The sequence below is a fragment of the Crinia signifera genome, chromosome 19, assembly GCF_055691185.1.
Source record: "Crinia signifera chromosome 19, ASM5569118v1, whole genome shotgun sequence".
In the NCBI taxonomy this organism is placed as follows: Eukaryota; Metazoa; Chordata; class Amphibia; order Anura; family Myobatrachidae; genus Crinia; species Crinia signifera.
The window spans coordinates 142466929-142490354 of NC_139226.1; the positions used below are offsets into that span (position 1 = coordinate 142466929).

General features: G+C 45.3%; 1 protein-coding gene across 4 annotated transcripts in view; it reads right to left on the minus strand.

The window, feature by feature from the left end:
• Window positions 1-23426, minus strand: part of ROBO3 (roundabout guidance receptor 3) — a 354186-nt gene that overhangs the window by 153662 nt on the left and 177098 nt on the right. Inside the window, exon 1 of one of the 4 annotated variants that reach the window (XM_083163564.1) lies at window positions 16188-16603. The exons of the other annotated variants lie outside the window; for them this stretch is intronic. Within the exon in view, the coding sequence (XP_083019690.1) occupies window positions 16188-16248 (61 nt within the window). The 5' untranslated portion in view covers window positions 16249-16603. Of the gene's footprint in view, window positions 1-16187; window positions 16604-23426 lie in introns of those variants that run through there. 4 annotated transcript variants of the gene reach the window in all.

Below are 23426 nucleotides of genomic sequence, written 5' to 3' on the forward strand. Positions count from 1 at the left end.
TAGTATACTATCTGTACTGTACTCCTGTACTATACCCTGTACTGTACTCCTGTACTATACTATCTGTACTGTACTCCTGTACTATATGTACTATACCCTGTACTGTACTTTTGTACTATACTATCTGTACTCCTATACTATATGTACTATACCCTGTACTGTACTCCCGTACTATACTATCTGTACTATAGCCTGTACTGTACTATCTGTACTGTACTCCTGTACTATATGTACTATACCCTGTACTGTACTCCTGTACTATACTATCTGTCCTATACCCTGTACTGTACTCCTGTACTATATGTACTATACCTTGTACTGAACTCCTGTAGTATACTATCTGTACTGTACTCCTGTACTATACCCTGTACTGTACTCCTGTACTATACTATATGTACTATACCCTGTACTGTACTCCTGTACTATACTATCTGTACTCCTATACTATATGTACTATACCCTGTACTGTACTCCCGTACTATACTATCTGTACTATACCCTGTACTGTACTATCTGTACTGTACTCCTGTACTATATGTACTATACCCTGTACTGTACTCCTTTGCTATACTACAGGGTTGCCGACTTTTACAGTCTCCTCTCTGGGAGAACCCCGGAGAGGAGACAAGGGTAAATTTAACAAAAAAAAAGCCACCATGGTTGGACAAAAAAGTAAGGACAGCGATCAACAATAAAACAAAAGCGTTTAAGTTCTATAAAAATAACGTAAATGAGGAGACGTTCATCAAGTATAAAGAAACAAACAAAACTTGTAAAGAAGCAATCAAAGTAGCTAAAAGGGAAAACGAAGAGCGCATAGCCACAGAAAGCAAAACTAACCCCAAGAAGTTTTTCAAGTACATAAACAGTAAGCGAATAATTAAAGAGAACATCGGCCCACTAACTGATATCAATGGTAAAAGTTTTGCAGTAGATAATGAAAAAGCGGAACTGTTAAATAAGTTCTTCTCATCAGTGTTTACTAGGGGAGAGCAGATAGTGGAAAGCACAGATACCTCAACTGGGACAAACAAACCGGACCTCAATATGGATCTCTCGACCGATGATATCATTTTGAGGCTCAGCAAAATAAAAACGAACAAATCACCAGGGCCAGATGGGATACATCCTAGGGTACTAATGTAATTAAGGGAGGAACTAGCGACCCCTCTATATTGCATTTTTGAAAATTCATTAACAACAGGTATGGTACCAAAAGACTGGAGAATAGCAGAGGTAGTGCCAATATTTAAAAAAGGTAAAAGGGATGACCCTGCAAATTACAGGCCTGTGAGTTTAACATCAATAGTGGGTAAAATATTTGAAGGAATTTTAAGGGATGGTATTCTGGAATACTTAGACCTTCATAGTTTACTTAGTATTAACCAACATGGGTTTGTGAAAAATCGTTCCTGACAGACAAATTTACTGGGCTTCTATGAGGATGTCAGCAAAAACCTTGATAATGGAAACGCAGTAGATGTGGTCTTCCTTGATTTTGCAAAAGCTTTTGATACAGTACCACACAAGAGGTTGATAAATAAAATGGTGGACCTGGGACTAGGTGCAAATATCTGTAGATGGGTAGGGAACTGGCTGTGTAATAGAGAAAAAAGAGTGGTTGTGAACAGTGCAGTATCAAATATGATACCAGTACTAAGTGGAGTGCCACAGGGTTCGGTACTGGGGCCCATCTTGTTTAACATTTATATTAACGATATCGGGATGGGGATTCTCAGCGATGTATCCATCTTTGCTGATGACACAAAACTGAGTAGAGTTATTAAATCAACAGAGGATATGAACATACTTCAAAATGATCTTAACAAGCTAGATGAGTGGGCTAAAAAGTGGAAGATGAGGTTCAATGTGGATAAATGCAAGGTTATGCATCTCGGGGGACGTAACCAGTGTGCAAGTTACAACCTAAGCGGGGAGGCATTAGGTACTTCAGCACTTGAAAAGGATCTAGGAGTCCATATAGATAATAAGCTGGGGTGCAGTGTTCAATGTCACATTGCAACAAAAAAGGCCAACAGAATTCTGGCATGTATTAAAAGGGGCATGGAAACTAGGGACTCAAAAGTAATTATGCCTCTGTACAAGGCATTGGTTAGACCACACCTTGAATACGGAGTACAGTTCTGGGCCCCACACTATAAAAAGGACATCATGGAATTGGAAAAAACCCTAAGAAGAGCAACAAAGCTAATTAGGTTTAAGCTATGAGGAAAGATTAAGCAATCTGGGACTATTTACACTAGAGAAGAGACGTGGTACTTGTTTCCTAGCAGGGCGCCAACGATTTTGATCGTGGGCATCGTTAGTAAAAAAAAAATCGCGTCGGTCGCGTCGCATGCTGACAAAAAAATCGCATGCGATGCAACGACGCGATTACCGCGATTTTACATAGGGAACAATGTTAAATGGCCCACAGACCCCAAATACCCACTCTGAAGTGTGAAATGCCCCCCCCCCCAATTGTTAACGCCACCCCACGATCAACGTCAACCTGAAGCGTGCCCACGAGGGGCAGCGGTACGCGTCCTCCGACCTTTTCATACCCCTACTATCCACTAGGGCGTGGAGTGAGAATAGAATAGTGTGGCGAGCGCAGCGAGCCACCGCGCCCGAAGTGTGGCGAGCGCAGCGAGCCCCGCGAGGGGACGCGGACACCTGTGAAGCCCGCAAGGGGATGTGGATACTTGTGAAGGTATCCGCGTCCGCTCGCCACGCTTCGGGCTCGGTGGCTCGCTGCGCTCGCCACACTATTCTATTCTCACTCCACGCCCTAGTGGATAGTAGGGGTATGAAAAGGTCGGAGGACGCGTACCGCCGCCCCTCGCGGGCTCGCTGCGCTCGCCACGCTTCGGGTTGACGTTGATCGTGGAGTGGCGTTAACAATTGGGGGGGGGGGGGGATTTAACATTGTTCCCTATGTAAAATCGCGGTAATCGCGTCGGTCGCATCGCATGTCATGTCATTAAAGTACCAGAGACGTTTAAGGGGTGGATATGCTCAACATGTACAAATATATCAGGGGCAAATATAAGGAACTCTCAAGCACCCTTTTTACTGCAAGAAAGGAAACTAGGACACAAGGGCACAAATTTAGATTAGAGGAAAGAAAATTTCGTTCCCTCAAAAGAAAAAATTTCTTTACAGTCTGGAGAGGTGGTGTCGGCAGATACAATAAATACGTTCAAAATAAGGTTGGACAAGCATTTATTGGATAAAAATATCCAGGGGTACTAATAAGAACCATATTCTGTCTTTTACAAGGGATAAGCTATTAAAACGTAGGTTGAACTAGATGGACGCAAGTCTTTATTCAGCCTTATCTACTATGTAACTATGAGACTGTCAGCATCACTTCTGGGGGCGGGGCCTGATGGAGACATCATCAGTCCCTGCCCCAGTAATGCAAATCACGCAATATGCGGGTCTCCGGTGAGGGGGCGGAGCTAAATATGACCGATTTGTCTATTTAGCCCCGCCCCTTCCGCCATTTCAATTTCAAGATTCTGCCCCCAGGTAAATGGGGGGGGGGGGGCGGGGGGGAGTGGACCGCCGGAATCCAGGAGGGTTGCCCACCTTTCCGGGGGGCCGGGAGGTGGACCCGATTTTCGGGATCCTCCCGGTCCTATACCCTGTACTGTACTCCTGTACTATACTATCTGTCCTATACCCTGTACTGTACTCCTGTACTATACTATCTGTACTCCTGTACTATACTATCTGTACTGTACTCCTGTACTATACTATCTGTACTGTACTCCTGTACTATACTATCTGTACTATACTCCTATACTATATGTACTATACCCTGTACTGTACTCCTGTACTATACTATCTGTACTGTACTCCTGTACTATACTATATGTACTATATCCTGTACTGTACTCCTGTACTATACTATCTGTACTGTACTCCTGTACTATACTATCTGTACTGTACTCCTGTACTATACTATCTGTACTATACTCCTATACTATATGTACTATACCCTGTACTGTACTCCTGTACTATACTATCTGTACTGTACTCCTGTACTATACTATCTGTACTATACTATCTGTACTGTACTCCTGTACTATACTATCTGTACTGTACTCCTGTACTATACTATCTGTACTATACTCCTATACTATATGTACTATACCCTGTACTGTACTCCTGTACTATACTATCTGTACTGTACTCCTGTACTATACTATATGTACTATACCCTGTACTGTACTCCTGTACTATACTATCTGTACTGTACTCCTGTACTATACTATCTGTACTGTACTCCTGTACTATACTATCTGTACTATACTCCTATACTATATGTACTATACCCTGTACTGTACTCCTGTACTATACTATCTGTACTGTACTCCTGTACTATACTATCTGTACTATACTCCTATACTATATGTACTATACCCTGTACTGTACTCCTGTACTATACTATCTGTACTGTACTCCTGTACTATACCCTGTACCGTGCTCCTGTACTATACTATCTGTACTCCTGTACTATACTATATGTACTATACCCTGTACTGTACTCCTGTACTATACTATCTGTACTGTACTCCTGTACTATACTATCTGTACTGTACTCCTGTACTATACTATCTGTACTATACTCCTATACTATATGTACTATACCCTGTACTGTACTCCTGTACTATACTATCTGTACTGTACTCCTGTACTATACTATCTGTACTATACTATCTGTACTGTACTCCTGTACTATACTATCTGTACTGTACTCCTGTACTATACTATCTGTACTATACTCCTATACTATATGTACTATACCCTGTACTGTACTCCTGTACTATACTATCTGTACTGTACTCCTGTACTATACTATATGTACTATACCCTGTACTGTACTCCTGTACTATACTATCTGTACTGTACTCCTGTACTATACTATCTGTACTGTACTCCTGTACTATACTATCTGTACTATACTCCTATACTATATGTACTATACCCTGTACTGTACTCCTGTACTATACTATCTGTACTGTACTCCTGTACTATACTATCTGTACTATACTCCTATACTATATGTACTATACCCTGTACTATACTATCTGTACTGTACTCCTGTACTATACTATCTGTACTGTACTCCTGTACTATACTATCTGTACTATACTCCTATACTATATGTACTATACCCTGTACTGTACTCCTGTACTATACTATCTGTACTGTACTCCTGTACTATACTATCTGTACTATACTCCTATACTATATGTACTATACCCTGTACTGTACTCCTGTACTATACTATCTGTACTGTACTCCTGTACTATACTATCTGTACTGTACTCCTGTACTATACTATCTGTACTGTACTCCTGTACTATACTATCTGTACTATACTCCTATACTATATGTACTATACCCTGTACTGTACTCCTGTACTATACTATCTGTACTGTACTCCTGTACTATACTATCTGTACTATACTCCTATACTATATGTACTATACCCTGTACTGTACTCCTGTACTATACTATCTGTACTGTACTCCTGTACTATACTATCTGTACTGTACTCCTGTACTATACTATCTGTACTGTACTCCTGTACTATACCCTGTACTATACTATCTGTACTGTACTCCTGTACTATACCCTGTACCGTACTCCTGTACTATACTACCTGTACTCCTGTACTATACTATCTGTACTATACCCTGTACTGTACTCCTGTACTATACTATCTGTACTGTACTCCTGTACTATACTATCTGTACTATACTCCTATACTATATGTACTATACCCTGTACTGTACTCCTGTACTATACTACCTGTACTCCTGTACTATACTATCTGTACTATACCCTGTACTGTACTCCTGTACTATACTATCTGTACTGTACTCCTGTACTATACTATCTGTACTATACTCCTATACTATATGTACTATACCCTGTACTGTACTCCTGTACTATACTATCTGTACTGTACTCCTGTACTATACTATCTGTACTGTACTCCTGTACTATACTATCTGTACTGTACTCCTGTGCTATACCCTGTACTGTACTCCTGTACTATACCCTGTACCGTACTCCTGTACTATACTATCTGTACTCCTGTACTATACTATCTGTACTATACTATCTGTACTGTACTCCTGTACTATACCCTGTACCGTACTCCTGTACTATACTACCTGTACTCCTGTACTATACTATCTGTACTATACCCTGTACTGTACTCCTGTACTATACTATCTGTACTGTACTCCTGTACTATACTATCTGTACTATACTCCTATACTATATGTACTATACCCTGTACTGTACTCCTGTACTATACTATCTGTACTGTACTCCTGTACTATACTATCTGTACTGTACTCCTGTACTATACTATCTGTACTATACTCCTATACTATATGTACTATACCCTGTACTGTACTCCTGTACTATACTATCTGTACTGTACTCCTGTACTATACTATCTGTACTGTACTCCTGTACTATACTATCTGTACTGTACTCCTGTGCTATACCCTGTACTGTACTCCTGTACTATACCCTGTACCGTACTCCTGTACTATACTATCTGTACTCCTGTACTATACTATCTGTACTATACCCTGTACTGTACTCCTGTACTATACTATCTGTACTGTACTCCTGTACTATACTATCTGTACTATACTCCTATACTATATGTACTATACCCTGTACTGTACTCCTGTACTATACTATCTGTACTGTACTCCTGTACTATACTATCTGTACTATACTCCTATACTATATGTACTATACCCTGTACTGTACTCCTGTACTATACTATCTGTACTGTACTCCTGTACTATACTATCTGTACTGTACTCCTGTACTATACTATCTGTACTGTACTCCTGTGCTATACCCTGTACTGTACTCCTGTACTATACCCTGTACCGTACTCCTGTACTATACTATCTGTACTCCTGTACTATACTATCTGTACTATACCCTGTACTGTACTCCTGTACTATACTATCTGTACTGTACTCCTGTACTATACTATCTGTACTATACTCCTATACTATATGTACTATACCCTGTACTGTACTCCTGTACTATACTATCTGTCCGATACCCTGTATTGTACTCCTGTACTATACTATCTGTACTGTACTCCTGTACTATACCCTGTACCGTGCTCCTGTACTATACTATCTGTACTCCTGTACTATACTATCTGTACTATACCCTGTACTGTACTCCTGTACTATACTATCTGTACTGTACTCCTGTACTATACTATCTGTACTATACTCCTATACTATATGTACTATACCCTGTACTGTACTCCTGTACTATACTATCTGTACTATACTATCTGTACTATACCCTGTACTGTACTCCTGTACTATACTATCTGTACTGTACTCCTGTACTATACTATCTGTACTGTACTCCTGTACTATACCCTGTACCGTACTCCTGTACTATACTATCTGTACTCCTGTACTATACTATCTGTACTATACCCTGTACTGTACTCCTGTACTATACTATCTGTACTGTACTCCTGTACTATACTATCTGTACTATACTCCTATACTGTACTCCTGTACTATACTATCTGTACTGTACTCCTGTACTATACTATCTGTACTATACCCTGTACTGTACTCCTGTACTATACTATATGTACTGTACTCCTGTACTATACTATCTGTCCTATACCCTGTACTGTACTCCTGTACTATACTATATGTACTATACCCTGTACTGTACTCCTGTATTATACTATCTGTCCTATACCCTGTACTGTACTCCTGTACTATACTATATGTACTATACCCTGTACTGTACTCCTGTACTATATTATCTTTCCTATACCCTGTACTGTACTCCTGTACTATACTATCTGTACTGTACTCCTGTACTATACCCTGTACTGTACTCCTGTACTATACTATCTGTACTGTACTCCCGTACTATACTATCTGTACTATACCCTGTACTTTACTATCTGTACTGTACTCCTGTACTGTACTCCTTTACTATACCCTGTACTGTACTCCTGTACTATACCCTGTACTGTACTCCTTTACTATACCCTGTACTGTACTCCTTTACTATACCCTGTACTGTACTATCTGTACTATACCCTGTACTGTACTATCTGTACTGTACTCCTGTACTATACTCCTGTACCGGGGCTTTTGTTGTCACTCTGAGCTGCCTGTAACATCTCCTCAGCTTTTCACATGGGTCAGCGGCATGTCATGGTCATGCATCCAGGGGAAGATGACAGATACTCACTGTCATCTTTTGGGAAGAGATGGAGACGTGATCAGAAAAAGTTTATTAGTTTGATATAAACAAAGTTGATGGGGCAAATCCTTACCGGGGGCCAAACATTCTCACTGACAGGCAATAACGCTAAGTAGAAGCCTGTCTATTGCTGAACTCTATATAAGAGACTGTAAATAACTCTGTACAGTACCAAGGAGAAAATACATGGGCCAGATAAAACGGGTTAAGTGTGACAAAAACACTGGAATCGTGTTTAAAGGCAGGTATATATATTTCTGCAAAAAACCCCAGGAAAATATTTTAGTTGGGTTGCTATGAGATTTTGGGGTTTCATAAAAGCTGGCTAAGGGTTCCTGAGGTTATAAATGGAGAGGGAGGGCAGTCTCCCTTCATCAGGCCCATTCTGGGGTCTTCAATGCCTCTAGTTTATTTGCAGGAGGGTGAATGTGTTAAGAGGCTGTCAGGCTGGACATGGACTCTCTCACTATCTGGGACTATCTCTGACAACAGAGGCCTGTATTCAACACGGCTGGAAATTGGGTTAAATGGCGGGGATCGCAGAAAGCAAGCGATCCTCGCTGTTTAACCCCTGCGTCGTCCGCTCTCTGTATTCAACGTTCCGGGAGAATCCTCGCTGTCACAGATTCCCCTAAACAGCGAGGCTCGCTGTCACAGTTTGCCCCCGGCATTGAACACACCCCAGAGTCTCTAAGGCCCGTTTATCAAGAATTGCATTTGCATTCCAATCTGGATGTATTATTAGAGCCCAGAATTCCATTGCAGGTAATCCAAAAAGAGCCTGTCCCGCTATTCAATTGTTTCTTCTGAAGGGTGCCCTAACAATATTTTAGATTGATCCCGCCGGGGCTGGCGAGCCGTAAAGTAAAGTCATCCATTTCAGCGCTCAAACAGGGACTTTTCGCATTTCACCCATTAGTTTAGTCAGGTTTAGCCGATATGCGCGGTTAAACCTGGCCTTAAGCGATATGTGCAGTAAAAAGATACATTTAATATCGCCCTACGATCTCCCGTCACTTTAGATGGGAGCAGGCGACAGCAAGTTTAGATGTAAATTTTTCCGCGGTTTAAAGACAAGGCATAAAAAAAAAAAGTATGAAAAAACTTTCACAAAATATCCCTGCATTACCACTGTAGACTATTGTCATGCTTTGTGATTTCATCTTTTTGTCCATCCCAGCAGCTAATTATTAGCCATTAAATCGAATGAATGGCATGTTACACATGCGCGACCATTTCAGGTAACAGACGCCATTGGGCAGGACGAGCAGTGCAGTGGGCCGTACAATGTATAAACCGTCCTTTTCCAAAAATTAACATCTCAACGTTAACCCGTCAATAAAAACATAAATGGACGATTCACCAAAACCATCCCATCTTTCCTGCGTTACCCATCAGCCCTCCAGAATTTTGGATTGGACAACACCCTCGTTCCTTAGTCTCTTCCTACTGAAGGCTATTGAATTTCCATCTCTCCGGTATAAAACAATCCACGGACAATCTTTGCATAATTGGGTCAGCTGGCTTCATGTCAAACGCCAACAGTGCGGCTCATTCTCCCGGTAACAGCCCCTAAAGCCGCCATTCATCACAAAACCAAGCCCTAATGGGGATCAATGTCTACGCCAATTATATGGCTGCTGCGGGCATGTAATGAGAATTTATGGGGTAAAAGCGATTAGTGCAGATACATATTCATGAAAGATGGAACAGCTTGGCTGTCAGGGAAATGAGCCCACACACGCCAAGGACACAGCTCCTGCCTAAATCCCCCTCACCCACCAACCCCCTCACCCACGCGCTTGCAACACCAGCGCAGCACTGAATATGTAGGTAAAGTCCTGCTCATAAGGTCACGTGAACAGTGGGCTAGAACGCCAAGTCAGAGGCCAGACCCTTATATTGGGGGGGTTTCAGCTGCCTTCTAGAGCTGCATGCACATGGTGTAAAGGAGGTGGCCATTTTGTGGGCTGGACAAACACGTTAGCCTGCGGTCTCCCAGCTCCAGGGCTCAGCTTGAACAGCTCATGTTTTCAGATCTCCTAGGTGCTGACACATTTTAAATGTTCCACAGATTGTGCTAATTAATTTGACTTGTGTTACTGAGGATATCTGGAAAACATGCCCTGTTGGAGGTCCCTAAGGACTGGAGTTGGGAAACACTGTATTAGTCTAATCTCACACAATACTTGGCAAACTCCTGACTTCTAGCACAGGTCCGGTCTGCACATCAGTGCTGAAATACTGACCACACTGTGCTTAAAGCACCACAGCAGAGAGCTACACCCTAGGCAGAGAAGAGGAACTACATGGGACTTGAAAGATGCGAGTGCTATATTGGTCACACCAGAGATTCACAAACATGGTTCTTAAGCCCCCCAACAGTCCAGGTTTTAGGGATATCTCTGCTTGTGCACAGGTGGTATAGTCAAACTGACTGAGGTAATTATTAAGTCACCAGTGTCTTAGCATGGATATCCTTAGAGCCTGGTCTGTTGGGGTGCCTTGAGGACTGTATTTTGGGATTATACTCTTATCACTGAGAAGCGGCAGAGAGACACTCTCGGCCACCTCCTGACTGAGGTAATTATGATGTCACCGGTGTCATCCTTACAGCCTGGACTGTTGGGTCACACCCTATTTGCCGAGAAGCGGCAGAGAGACCGTCAGTATAAGTAAATGTGATAGTCCGGGTTTCCCTATGTGACACTCTCGGCCACCTCCTGACTGAGGTAATTATGATGTCACCGATGTCATCCTTAGAGCCTGGCCTGTTGGGGTGCCTTGAGGACTGTATTTTGGGGTTATACTCTTATCACTGAGAAGCGGCAGAGAGACCGTCAGTATAAGTAAATGTGACAGCCCGGGTTTCCCTATGTGACACTCTCGGCCACCTCCTGACTGAGGTAATTATGATGTCACCGATGTCATCCTTAGAGCCTGGCCTGTTGGGGTGCCTTGAGGACTGTATTTTGGGGTTATACTCTTATCACTGAGAAGCGGCAGAGAGACCGTCAGTATAAGTAAATGTGACAGCCCGGGTTTCCCTATGTGACACTCTCAGCCACCTCCTGACTGAGGTAATTATGATGTCACCGGTGTCATCCTTACAGCCTGGACTGTTGGGTCACACCCTATTTGCCGAGAAGCGGCAGAGAGACCGTCAGTATAAGTAAATGTGACAGTCCGGGTTTCCCTATGTGACACTCTCGGCCACCTCCTGACTAAGGTAATTGTGATGTCACCGGTGTCATCCTTACAGCCTGGACTGTTGGGTCACACCCTACTTGCCGAGAAGCGGCAGAGAGACCGTCAGTATAAGTAAATGTGACAGTCCGGGTTTCCCCTATGTGACACTCTCGGCCACCTCCTGACTGACTTATACAGCCCAGAACCTGTTACTTTTCTCAGGGGTAAAGCACATATCTGTCAGGGTGTCAGGTGGGGGCTGTCTGTAATAACACTGTGTGGCTTGTATTACAGCCAGGAATGCCAACCCCAGGCCAGGAAACCCTGGAGTGTCTCATAGGCCCCTGGGGTAAGATCCTCACAGATGACAATACACTGACCCCTGCGGCCTCTTACACACAGGTCTCTCCATTTTTAGACCACTTAGCAGCTATTTGCGATGCAGCCATTAATTCTCAGACTTCAGCTCTCTAATTCCTCTGTCTGACAGAAAGTTCAAAGTACAAACGGGTCCCATCAGGTCCCAGCGGCCGGTCACAGCTGTCTCCAGGGGAGGCATCAATATACCCCATGTCGTAGTCCCTGCGGAGTCCTGACTGCGGGCAGGCCTGGTCCCAGCGGAGGCAGCAATATACCCTATGTCGTAGTCCCTGCGGAGTCCTGACTGCGGGCAGGCCTGGTCCCAGCGGAGGCAGCAATATACCCCATGTCGTAGTCCCTGCGGAGTCCTGACTACGGGCAGGCCTGGTCCCAGCGGAGGCAGCAATATACCCCATGTCGTAGTCCCTGCGGAGTCCTGACTGCGGGCAGGCATGGTCCCAGCGGAGGCAGCAATATACCCCATGTCATAGTCCCTGCGGAGTCCTGACTACGGGCAGGCCTGGTCCCAGCAGAGACAGCAATATACCCCATGTTGTAGTCCCTGCGGAGTCCTGACTGCCGGCAGGCCTGGTCCCAGCGGAGGCAGCAATATACCCCATGTCGTAGTCCCTGCGGAGTCCTGACTGCGGGCAGGCCTGGTCCCAGCGGAGGCAGCAATATACCCCATGTCGCAGTCCCTGCGGAGTCCTGACTGCGGGCAGGCCTGGTCCCAGTGGAGGCAGCAATATACCCCATGTCGTAGTCCCTGCGGAGTCCTGACTGCGGGCAGGCCTGGTCCCAGCGGAGGCAGCAATATACCCCATGTCATAGTCCCTGCGGAGTCCTGACTGTGGGCAGGCCTGGTCCCAGCGGAGGCAGCAATATACCCCATGTCATAGTCCCTGCGGAGTCCTGACTGCGGGCAGGCCTGGTCTCAGCGGAGGCAGCAATATACCCCATGTCGTAGTCCCTGCGGAGTCCTGACTGCGGGCAGGCCTGGTCCCAGCGGAGGCAGCAATATACCCCATGTCGTAGTCCCTGCGGAGTCCTGACTGCGGGCAGGCCTGGTCCAAGCTGAGACCTCAATATACCCCATGTCGTAGTCCCTGCGGAGTCCTGACTGCGGGCAGGCCTGGTCCCAGCGGAGGCAACAATATACCCCATGTCGTAGTCCCTGCGGAGTTCTGACTGCGGGCAGGCCTGGTCCCAGCGGAGGCAGCAATATACCCCATGTCGTAGTCCCTGCGGAGTCCTGACTGCGGGCAGGCCTGGTCCCAGCGGAGGCAGCAATATACCCCATGTCGTAGTCCCTGCGGAGTCCTGACTGCGGGCAGGCCTGGTCCCGGCGGAACAACTCACCTACATGCGTGTCCCTATGCAATACTCTGTACTGTACACACAGGTGAGGTCCCTATGGAATAGTCTGTACTGTACACACAGGTGAGGTCCCTATGGAATACTCTGCAGTGTACAGTATTCCCGAGTACTGTACAGACAGGTGAGGTCCCTATGGAATACTCAGTACTGTACACACAGGTGAGGTCCCTTTGGCATGCTCTGCAGTGTACAGTATTCCCGAGTACTGTACAGACAGGTGAGGTCCCTATGGAATACTCAGTACTGTACACACAGGTGAGGTCCCTATGGCATGCTCTGCAGTGTACAGTATTCCTGAGTACTGTACAGACAGGTGAGGTCCCTATGGAATGCTCTGCAGTGTACAGTATTCCTGAGTACTGTACAGACAGGTGAGGTCCCTATGGAATACTCAGAACTGTACACACAGTTGAGGTCCCTATGGAATGCTCTGCAGTGTACAGTATTCCTGAGTACTGTACACACAGGGGAGGTCACTATGGAATGCTCTGCAGTGTACAGTATTCCTGAGTACTGTACAGACAGGTGAGGTCCCTATGGAATGCTCTGCAGTGTACAGTATTCTCGAGTACTGTAGACAGGTGAGGTCCCTATGGAATGCTCTGCAGTGTACAGTATTCCTGAGTACTGTAGACAGGTGAGGTCCCTATGGAATGCTCTGCAGTGTACAGTATTCTCGAGTACTGTAGACAGGTGAGGTCCCTATGGAATACTCTGCAGTGTACAGTATTCCTGAGTACTGTACAGACAGGTGAGGTCCCTATGGAATACTCAGTACTGTACACACAGGTGAGGTCCCTATGGAATGCTCTGCAGTGTACAGTATTCCTGAGTACTGTACAGACAGGTGAGGTCCCTATGGAATACTCAGTACTGTACACACAGGTGAGGTCCCTATGGAATGCTCTGCAGTGTACAGTATTCCTGAGTACTGTAGACAGGTGAGGTCCCTATGGAATGCTCTGCAGTGTACAGTATTCCCGAGTACTGTACACACAGGTGAGGTCCCTATGGAATGCTCTGTACTGTACACACAGGTGAGGTCCCTATGGAATGCTCTGCAGTCTACAGTATTCCCGAGTACTGTACAGACAGATGAGGTCCCTATGGAATACTCAGTACTGTACACACCGCGGAGGTCCCTATGGAATGCTCTGCAGTGTACAGTATTCCTGAGTACTGTACACACAGGGGAGGTCCCTATGGAATGCTCTGCAGTGTACAGTATTCCCGAGTACTGTAGACAGGTGAGGTCCCTATGGAATACTCTGCAGTGTACAGTATTCCTGAGTACTGTAGACAGGTGAGGTCCCTATGGAATGCTCTGTACTGTACACACAGGTGAGGTCCCTATGGAATGCTCTGCAGTGTACAGTATTCCTGAGTACTGTAGACAGGTAAGGTCCCTATGGAATGCTCTGCAGTGTACAGTATTCCCGAGTACTGTACAGACAGGTGAGGTCCCTATGGAATACTCAGTACTGTACACACAGCGGAGGTCCCTATGGAATGCTCTGCAGTGTACAGTATTCCTGAGTACTGTACACACAGGTGAGGTCCCTATGGAATGCTCTGCAGTGTACAGTATTCCCGAGTACTGTACAGACAGGTGAGGTTCCTATGGAATACTCAGTACTGTACACACAGGTGAGGTCCCTATTGAATGCTCTGAAGTGTACAGTATTCCTGAGTACTGTAGACAGGTGAGGTCCCTATGGAATACTCAGTACTGTACACACAGGTGAGGGCATTGCGTAGCCACAGAACTACCCTTCAAGTCAATGTTCCTTGTTTTTGCATATAGCACAGATGGTTAAATCAAAATAATTGAGGTACTACAGTAATTATCCGCATAGATTGTAAGCTTGTGAGGTTTGTCCGTTTGTTTTTACCCAGTTTGATGTATCACGGACTACAACAGAATCTGCTGCGCTATATAGGAACCTGTAACGGAATCTGCTTTGCTGTATAAGACACTGTAAATAAATACTAATTGAGTCACCTGCGCTCCAGTCTGTATATCACTAAAACCTGGGCTGTCAGTGTACCCTGAGGACCAAGGTTGTGAATGCCCAGTACAATGACCCGTTCCTGGACTTCCTACTTACTGTATGATTGCTGTCACCTGTGGTAAAACACCTCATCAATGACATACAGGTGACAGCAATCATATGTTAAGAAGGAAATCCAGGTACAGAGCATTTGTGCCTCCTGCGATGGGTCATGCCAATATGCAGGGCATTTACAGGTGGGTGTCCTTTCTGATTCCCCAGTCCTCACAGGGCAGTTTTTGGTAAAAAAAAAATAAAACGTTGCCCTCACCCCAGTGGTAACTTTCCTACAACACCTTAGCTGGAGAAGGGGGGGGGGGATGTTTGGGGTACACTGCAATGAACAGCCTGTACAGTGTATAGATGCACTCACATTGGGAGCTGCTGTCACACCCAGGAAGATGCCACCTCTACCCACCCCCTGTAGTGGCACTGCCTTGGCATATCTGGTGGTAATGTGCCCATATCCCCAGGAACACTGAGTAATGGGGATCAGAGAGATACCAAGTACCTGGAATTACATGCCCCAGTGCTGGCTAATACCAAGGTGCTGCAGCCTGACATTTAGCCCCTGGAACTGACAGCAGCCTCACCAGCGCTCACCCCTATCTATGGGTACTCAGACCAGTAGAACATAGAGTGGTAGAAAGGAGACATAGCCACAGAAGTTTAGGGGGGCACCCCAGTCGATCCAGAACTGCACCCCCACAAACCATGCCATCACTGGGAGAGGGCTATTACAGGCAGGGAAAGTTTTGTCCTGGCGCGGAGATAACAGCTGAAGCCAGGACCAGGACACAGAGCCCCCAGGAGGATATTAAGGATGAACCAGACAGGAGCCGCTGATACTGGGAGCCCCATCTCATGCACATGCTGCTGCTCTGGAATAATGACACATTATCTTACCTAGAATAGGACAGATGTACACGGGGACAATCCACAGAAAGGTCTTACAAGCAATCCACATTTTCTGCTTCCCTTAGATTCCCTGTAATCCAAGACAAATCTCTTCCTTCCCTTCTCCAATCCCACAAGATAAAGTGCAAGATGTTAATGTGAGCAGCTCCAGGATACTAGTCACTTCCAGCCCAGACATCTGCCTGCCCCATCCATGTCATAAGTGTCCCAGCTCAGCTGCTGGAGTCCTGGGCAATAATTCTGTCCCCAGATCCGCACTCTGCTTCCTCCTCATAGAGATGAGCCCAGCTGGGACCCAGGAGCTGACGCTTAGATCCCACTTCTTAGTTCCAGGCACATGAGATAATTACCCAGCCTCCAGCCACACACACTGCAGCAGCAGCAGCAGCCTCCCCTCTGCCAAGCACAGGGACTGAGTGAGGGGAGAGTGATCCCCCCACCATTGTGTGTCAGCCCTCCCTCCTCCCTATGCATATTTAAAGGGACAGGCACCTGCAGCCTCATCTCACTCCTCCAGCAGAGCTCACAGGCTGCCTGTCAGCCTCACACAGACACTTCTGGCCTGAGAATCAGGCTGATCTGGTTCATGGTGGGAGATGGAAGTATGTGTGTAACTGTGTAACCACTGCTATTACATTCATCTGCAACAGGAAACAGCCCTGGACATAAGTGTAGCAAATACACACAGCAGCTAATGTACACATTGTACTATACAAGCACATAGGTGCCGATTCTGTGGGTGCTCAAGGGCCCGAGCACCCACGGAAATTGATGAGCACCCACGGGCCCGAATCCCGTTGCTGGGCCGCCATATTTACATGCTAATTTGCGGCTGCAGCACCGACATCGCCGGACCCGCCACCTGGGAAACAGTATGCCGGGAGAGTCCGCGGAGTACCTGCACTGTATTCTGACCGCAGAGTACCTGCACTGTATTCTGACCGCAGAGTACCTGCACTGTATTCTGTCCGCAGAGTACCTGCACTGTATTCTGTCCGCAGAGTACCTGTACTGTATTCTGTCCGCAGAGTACCTGCACTGTATTCTGTCCGCGGAGTACCTGCACTATATTCTGTCCGCGGAGTACCTGCACTATATTCTGTCCGCAGAGTACCTGTACTGTATTCTGTCCGCAGAGTACCTGCACTGTATTCTGTCCGCAGAGTACCTGCACTGTATTCTGTCCGCGGAGTACCTGCACTATATTCTGTCCGCGGAGTACCTGCACTATATTCTGTCCGCAGAGTACCTGTACTGTATTCTGTCCGCAGAGTACCTGCACTGTATTCTGTCCGCAGAGTACCTGTACTGTATTCTGTCCGCAGAGTACCTGCACTGTATTCTGTCCGCAGAGTACCTGCACTGTATTCTGTCCGCGGAGTACCTGCACTGTATTCTGTCCGCAGAGTACCTGCACTGTATTCTGTCCGCAGAGTACCTGCACTGTATTCTGTCCGCAGAGTACCTGCACTGTATTCTGTCCGCAGAGTACCTGCACTGTATTCTGTCCGCAGAGTACCTGCACTGTATTCTGTCCGCAGAGTACCTGCACTGTATTCTGTCCGCAGAGTACCTGCACTGTGGGGGCATCTATGTATGTGGAACTCTGTTGCCGTAATTTGAATGTTGGAGACTACTGTGCTCCATAATACAAATTGGTATTATTTTGTGGTCACACCCCTTCCCCATGAAGCCACTCCTCTATATTTTTGGCATGAGCACCCACCAGCAGAAACATAAATCGGTACCTACTGTATGTACAAGCATATCATATTATACTATATTACATGTGGCGTGTCCGCTTGTACTGTAGCTGTGTGGGGAGAGCGCAACCTCGAGATAAACTCCAGCATAGACATTAACAGCAACAGTGACACCTACAGGTGATAGACAACAGAGGACGCAAAGCAGAAGGGAGCAGCACAGCAACATGTATATACTGTATAAAGACAAATAGGCATATACTAAATATGGGTATTTGCTGAATAAGGTACATGCTTACACACACACCCATATACTGTATACATATATATACATATATGGAGAAAGACAGAACAGAGGTGCGCTATGTTTGTATCATCAATACCTAATTATTTATAGGTGCCTAAACGAACAATGAATCAAAGGATGTATAAAACAAATATACATTTTCCAACATTTGTGATGTCATCAGCATTCTCATGTTCTCAATGATGTCACATACAGACTCAATCCGTGGCTCAACGCGTTTCGTCCCTCAGGACTTCATCGGGCGCAATGAATCAATCTAGAGGTAGTAAGTCCTCTAACATGAACGGAGATGGTATGATACAGTAATATACTGGTATGGATTGTATGCTACAATTGTTGGCGGTAGTTTTTATGGACCACCTCTAAATGGGGAACGCCAAGTATCACAGGTTCTAGGAGAGCCAGTGTCTGGAGTGCGATAGATAGATAGATAGATAGATAGATAGATAGATAGATAGATAGATAGATAGAGTAGTATGTCGATGGTCTGGCCCTCACATGGTAGTAACTTGATAGCTTTGCCCGGTGATTCTCTGCTGTAGATGAATATGTAGAATGTGGGTGCAATACACTAATGCAAGTGCTTTGTTTCAACATTTCGGTTTATTGATTTAAAATCATCATCAGGAAATCAAAGGGGAAACCTGTATATACTGTATAAGGGTATAATGCATACACTGTATAAGGGGAAACATGTATATACTGTATAAGGGTATAATGCATACACTGTATAAGGGGAAACGTGTATATACTGTATAAGGGGAAGAATGTATATACTGTATAAGGGGAAGAATGTATATACTGTATAAGGGGAAGAATGTATATACTGTATAAGGGGAAACATGTATATACTGTATAAGGGGAAGAATGTATATACTGTATAAGGGGAAACATGTATATACTGTATAAGGGTATAATGCATACACTGTATAAGGGGAAACGTGTATATACTGTATAAGGGGAAGAATGTATATACTGTATAAGGGGAAGAATGTATATACTGTATAAGGGGAAGAATGTATATACTGTATAAGGGGAAACATGTATATACTGTATAAGGGGAAGAATGTATATACTGTATAAGGGGAAACATGTATATACTGTATAAGGGTATAATGCATACACTGTATAAGGGGAAGAATGTATATACTGTATAAGGGGAAGAATGTATATACTGTATAAGGGGAAGAATGTATATACTGTATAAGGGGAAACATGTATATACTGTATAAGGGGAAGAATGTATATACTGTATAAGGGGAAACATGTATATACTGTATAAGGGTATAATGCATACACTGTATAAGGGGAAACGTGTATATACTGTATAAGGGGAAGAATGTATATACTGTATAAGGGGAAGAATGTATATACTGTATAAGGGGAAGAATGTATATACTGTATAAGGGGAAACATGTATATACTGTATAAGGGGAAGAATGTATATACTGTATAAGGGGAAACATGTATATACTGTATAAGGGTATAATGCATACACTGTATAAGGGGAAGAATGTATATACTGTATAAGGGGAAGAATGTATATACTGTATAAGGGGAAGAATGTATATACTGTATAAGGGGAAACATGTATATACTGTATAAGGGGAAGAATGTATATACTGTATAAGGGTATAATGCATACACTGTATAAGGGGAAACATGTATATACTGTATAAGGGGAATCATGTATATACTGTATAAGGGGAAGAATGTATATACTGTATAAGGGTATAATGCATACACTGTATAAGGGGAAACATGTATATACTGTATAAGGGGAAGAATGTATATACTGTATAAGGGGAAACCTGTATATACTGTATAAGGGGAAGACTGTATATACTGTATAAGGGGAAACATGCATATACTGTATAAGGAGAAATGTATATACTGTATAAGGGGAGGAATGTATATACTGTATAAGGGGAAGAATGTATATACTGTATAAGGGGAAACATGCATATAATGTATAAGGGGAAACGTGCATATACTGTATAAGGGGAAACATGCATATAATGTATAAGGGGAAACATGCATATAATGTATAAGGGGAAACGTGCATATAATGTATAAGGGGAAACATGCATATAATGTATAAGGGGAAACGTGCATATAATGTATAAAGGGGAAACATGCATGCATATACTGTATAAGGGGGAATGTATATACTGTATAGGGGAATGCAAATACTGTATAAGGGGAGAAATGTATATACTGTATAAGGGGAGAAATGTATATACTGTATAAGGGGAAACATGTATATACTGTATAAGGGTATAATGCATACACTGTATAAGGGGAATAATGTATATACTGTATAAGGGGAAGAATGTATATACTGTATAAGGGGAAGAATGTATATACTGTATAAGGGGAAACATGTATATACTGTATAAGGGGAAGAATGTATATACTGTATAAGGGTATAATGCATACACTGTATAAGGGGAAACATGTATATACTGTATAAGGGGAATCATGTATATACTGTATAAGGGGAAGAATGTATATACTGTATAAGGGTATAATGCATACACTGTATAAGGGGAAACATGTATATACTGTATAAGGGGAAGAATGTATATACTGTATAAGGGGAAACCTGTATATACTGTATAAGGGGAAGACTGTATATACTGTATAAGGGGAAACATGCATATACTGTATAAGGAGAAATGTATATACTGTATAAGGGGAGGAATGTATATACTGTATAAGGGGAAGAATGTATATACTGTATAAGGGGAAACATGCATATAATGTATAAGGGGAAACGTGCATATAATGTATAAGGGGAAACATGCATATAATGTATAAGGGGAAACGTGCATATAATGTATAAGGGGAAACATGCATATAATGTATAAGGGGAAACATGCATATAATGTATAAGGGGAAACGTGCATATAATGTATAAGGGGAAACATGCATATAATGTATAAGGGGAAACGTGCATATAATGTATAAAGGGGAAACATGCATGCATATACTGTATAAGGGGGAATGTATATACTGTATAGGGGGAATGCATATACTGTATAAGGGGAGAAATGTATATACTGTATAAGGGGAGAAATGTATATACTGTATAAGGGGAAATATATATATACTGTATAAGGGGGAATGTATATACAATATAAGGGGAAACATGTATATACTGTATAAGACGAAGAATGTATATACTGTATAAGGGGAAGAATGTATATACTGTTTACGGGGAAACATGTATATACTGTATAAGGGGAAATGTATATACTGTATAAGGGGAATAACGCATATACTGTATAAGGGGAATAACGCATATACTGTATAAGGGGAAACATGCATGCATTTACTGTATAAGGAGAAATGTATATACTGAATAAGGGGAATAATGTATATACTGTATAAGGGGAATCTCTTATATATTTAGCCAGATCTGTCACTCAACCCCTGTGGAGAACGTTCCTGTGTAGGACAGTTTCACTTTCATGTGTCTGACGTTCCACCCCCTTGACATCACCTCCCCCCGCCCAGCCAGGGCTACAGTACACGCCCACCATCCACCATTACTCCACAGCCACCATTACTCCTGCACATCCCTACCCTCTGCCAGGACCCCCGCGACCCCCCCTCCCGCGATTCGCGGGACCCCCCGCGACCCCCCCTCCCGCGATTTGCGGGCCCCCCCCCCCCGCGACCCACCCTCCCGCGAATCGCGGGACCCCCGCGACCCCCCTCCCTCGATTCGCGGGACCCCCGCGACCCCCCCTCCCGCGATTCGCGGAACCCCCGTGACCCCCCCTCCCGCCATTCGCAGGACCCCGCACCCCCCCTCCCGCGATTCGCGGGACCCCCGCTTTCCACCCTCCCGCAAGTCGCGGGACCCCCGCGACCCCCCCTTCCGTGATTCGCGGGACCCCCGCGAACCCCCCCTCCCGCGATTCGCGGGACCCCCGCGAACCCCCCCTCCCGCGATTCGCGGAACCCCCGCGACCACCCCGGTATCCGGACTATTGTTAGACAGCACTTACATCGACAGCCATTACATCGACACCATTAGTTCGACACCTCAATAGGTCGACATGGTTTTAGGTCGACATACCATTAGGTCGACATGTCATTATGTCGACAGCTCATTAGGTCGACTGCTCATTAGGTCGACTGCTCATTAGGTCGACATGTTTTTAGGTCGACACTGCCATTAGGTCGACAGTGTCTATGTCGACAGTCAAAAGGTCGACATGGGTTTTTTCACTGTTTATTGAGCCGACATGTGCCGACAGGCGGTATTTCATGCCCTACTATCCACTAGGGCGTGGTGAGAGAATAAAATAGTGTGCCGAGCGCAGCGAGGCACCGTGCCCGAAGCATATCGAGCGGCTGCGGTACACTTCAAACTATGTCCATGTCGACTGTGTCGACATTTCGGCCAAAAACAGTGAAAAAACCCATGTCGACCTTTTGACTGTCGACATAGACTCTGTCGACCTAATGGCAGTGTCGACCTAAAAACATGTCGACCTAATGAGCTGCCGACCTAATGAGCTGCCGACCTAATGAGCTGCCGACCTAAAGAGCTGTCGACCTAATGGTATGTCGACCTAAAACCATGTCGACCTATTGAGCTGTCGAACTAATGGTGTCGATGTAATGGCTGTCGATGTAAGTGCTGTCTAATATCCGTCCCAGACCCGACCACCCCCTCCCGCGATTCGCTGGACCTCCGCGACCACCCTCTCCCGCGAAACGCGGGTCCCCCGCGACCCTCCCGCAAATCGCGGGACCCCAGCGACCCCTCCCTCCCGCAAGCCCCCTCCCGCGATTCGCAGGACCCCTGCATCCTCCCCTCCCGCGATTCGCGGGACCCCTGCGACCCCCCCTCCCGGCATTAAAAGGGCCCCCCGCGACCCCACCTCCCGCGATTCACGGCACCCCCCCCCCTACTGTGATTTGCGACCCCCCTCCCGCAATTCGCGCCGCCCCCTCCCGCGATTCACGGAACCCCCCATAGCGCCCCCCTCCCGCAATTTGCGGGCCCCCTCGGCACTTCTCGCGATTTGCGACCGCCCCCTAATTCACACATTCGGGGACCCCACCTCCCGCGATTCATGCCCCCCTCACGCAATTCACGGCACCCCCCTTCCTGCGATTCGCAACCCCCCACGACCCCCCCTCCTGCGATTCACGAAACCCCCCGTAGCGCCCCCCTCCCGCGATTTGCGGGCCCCCTCG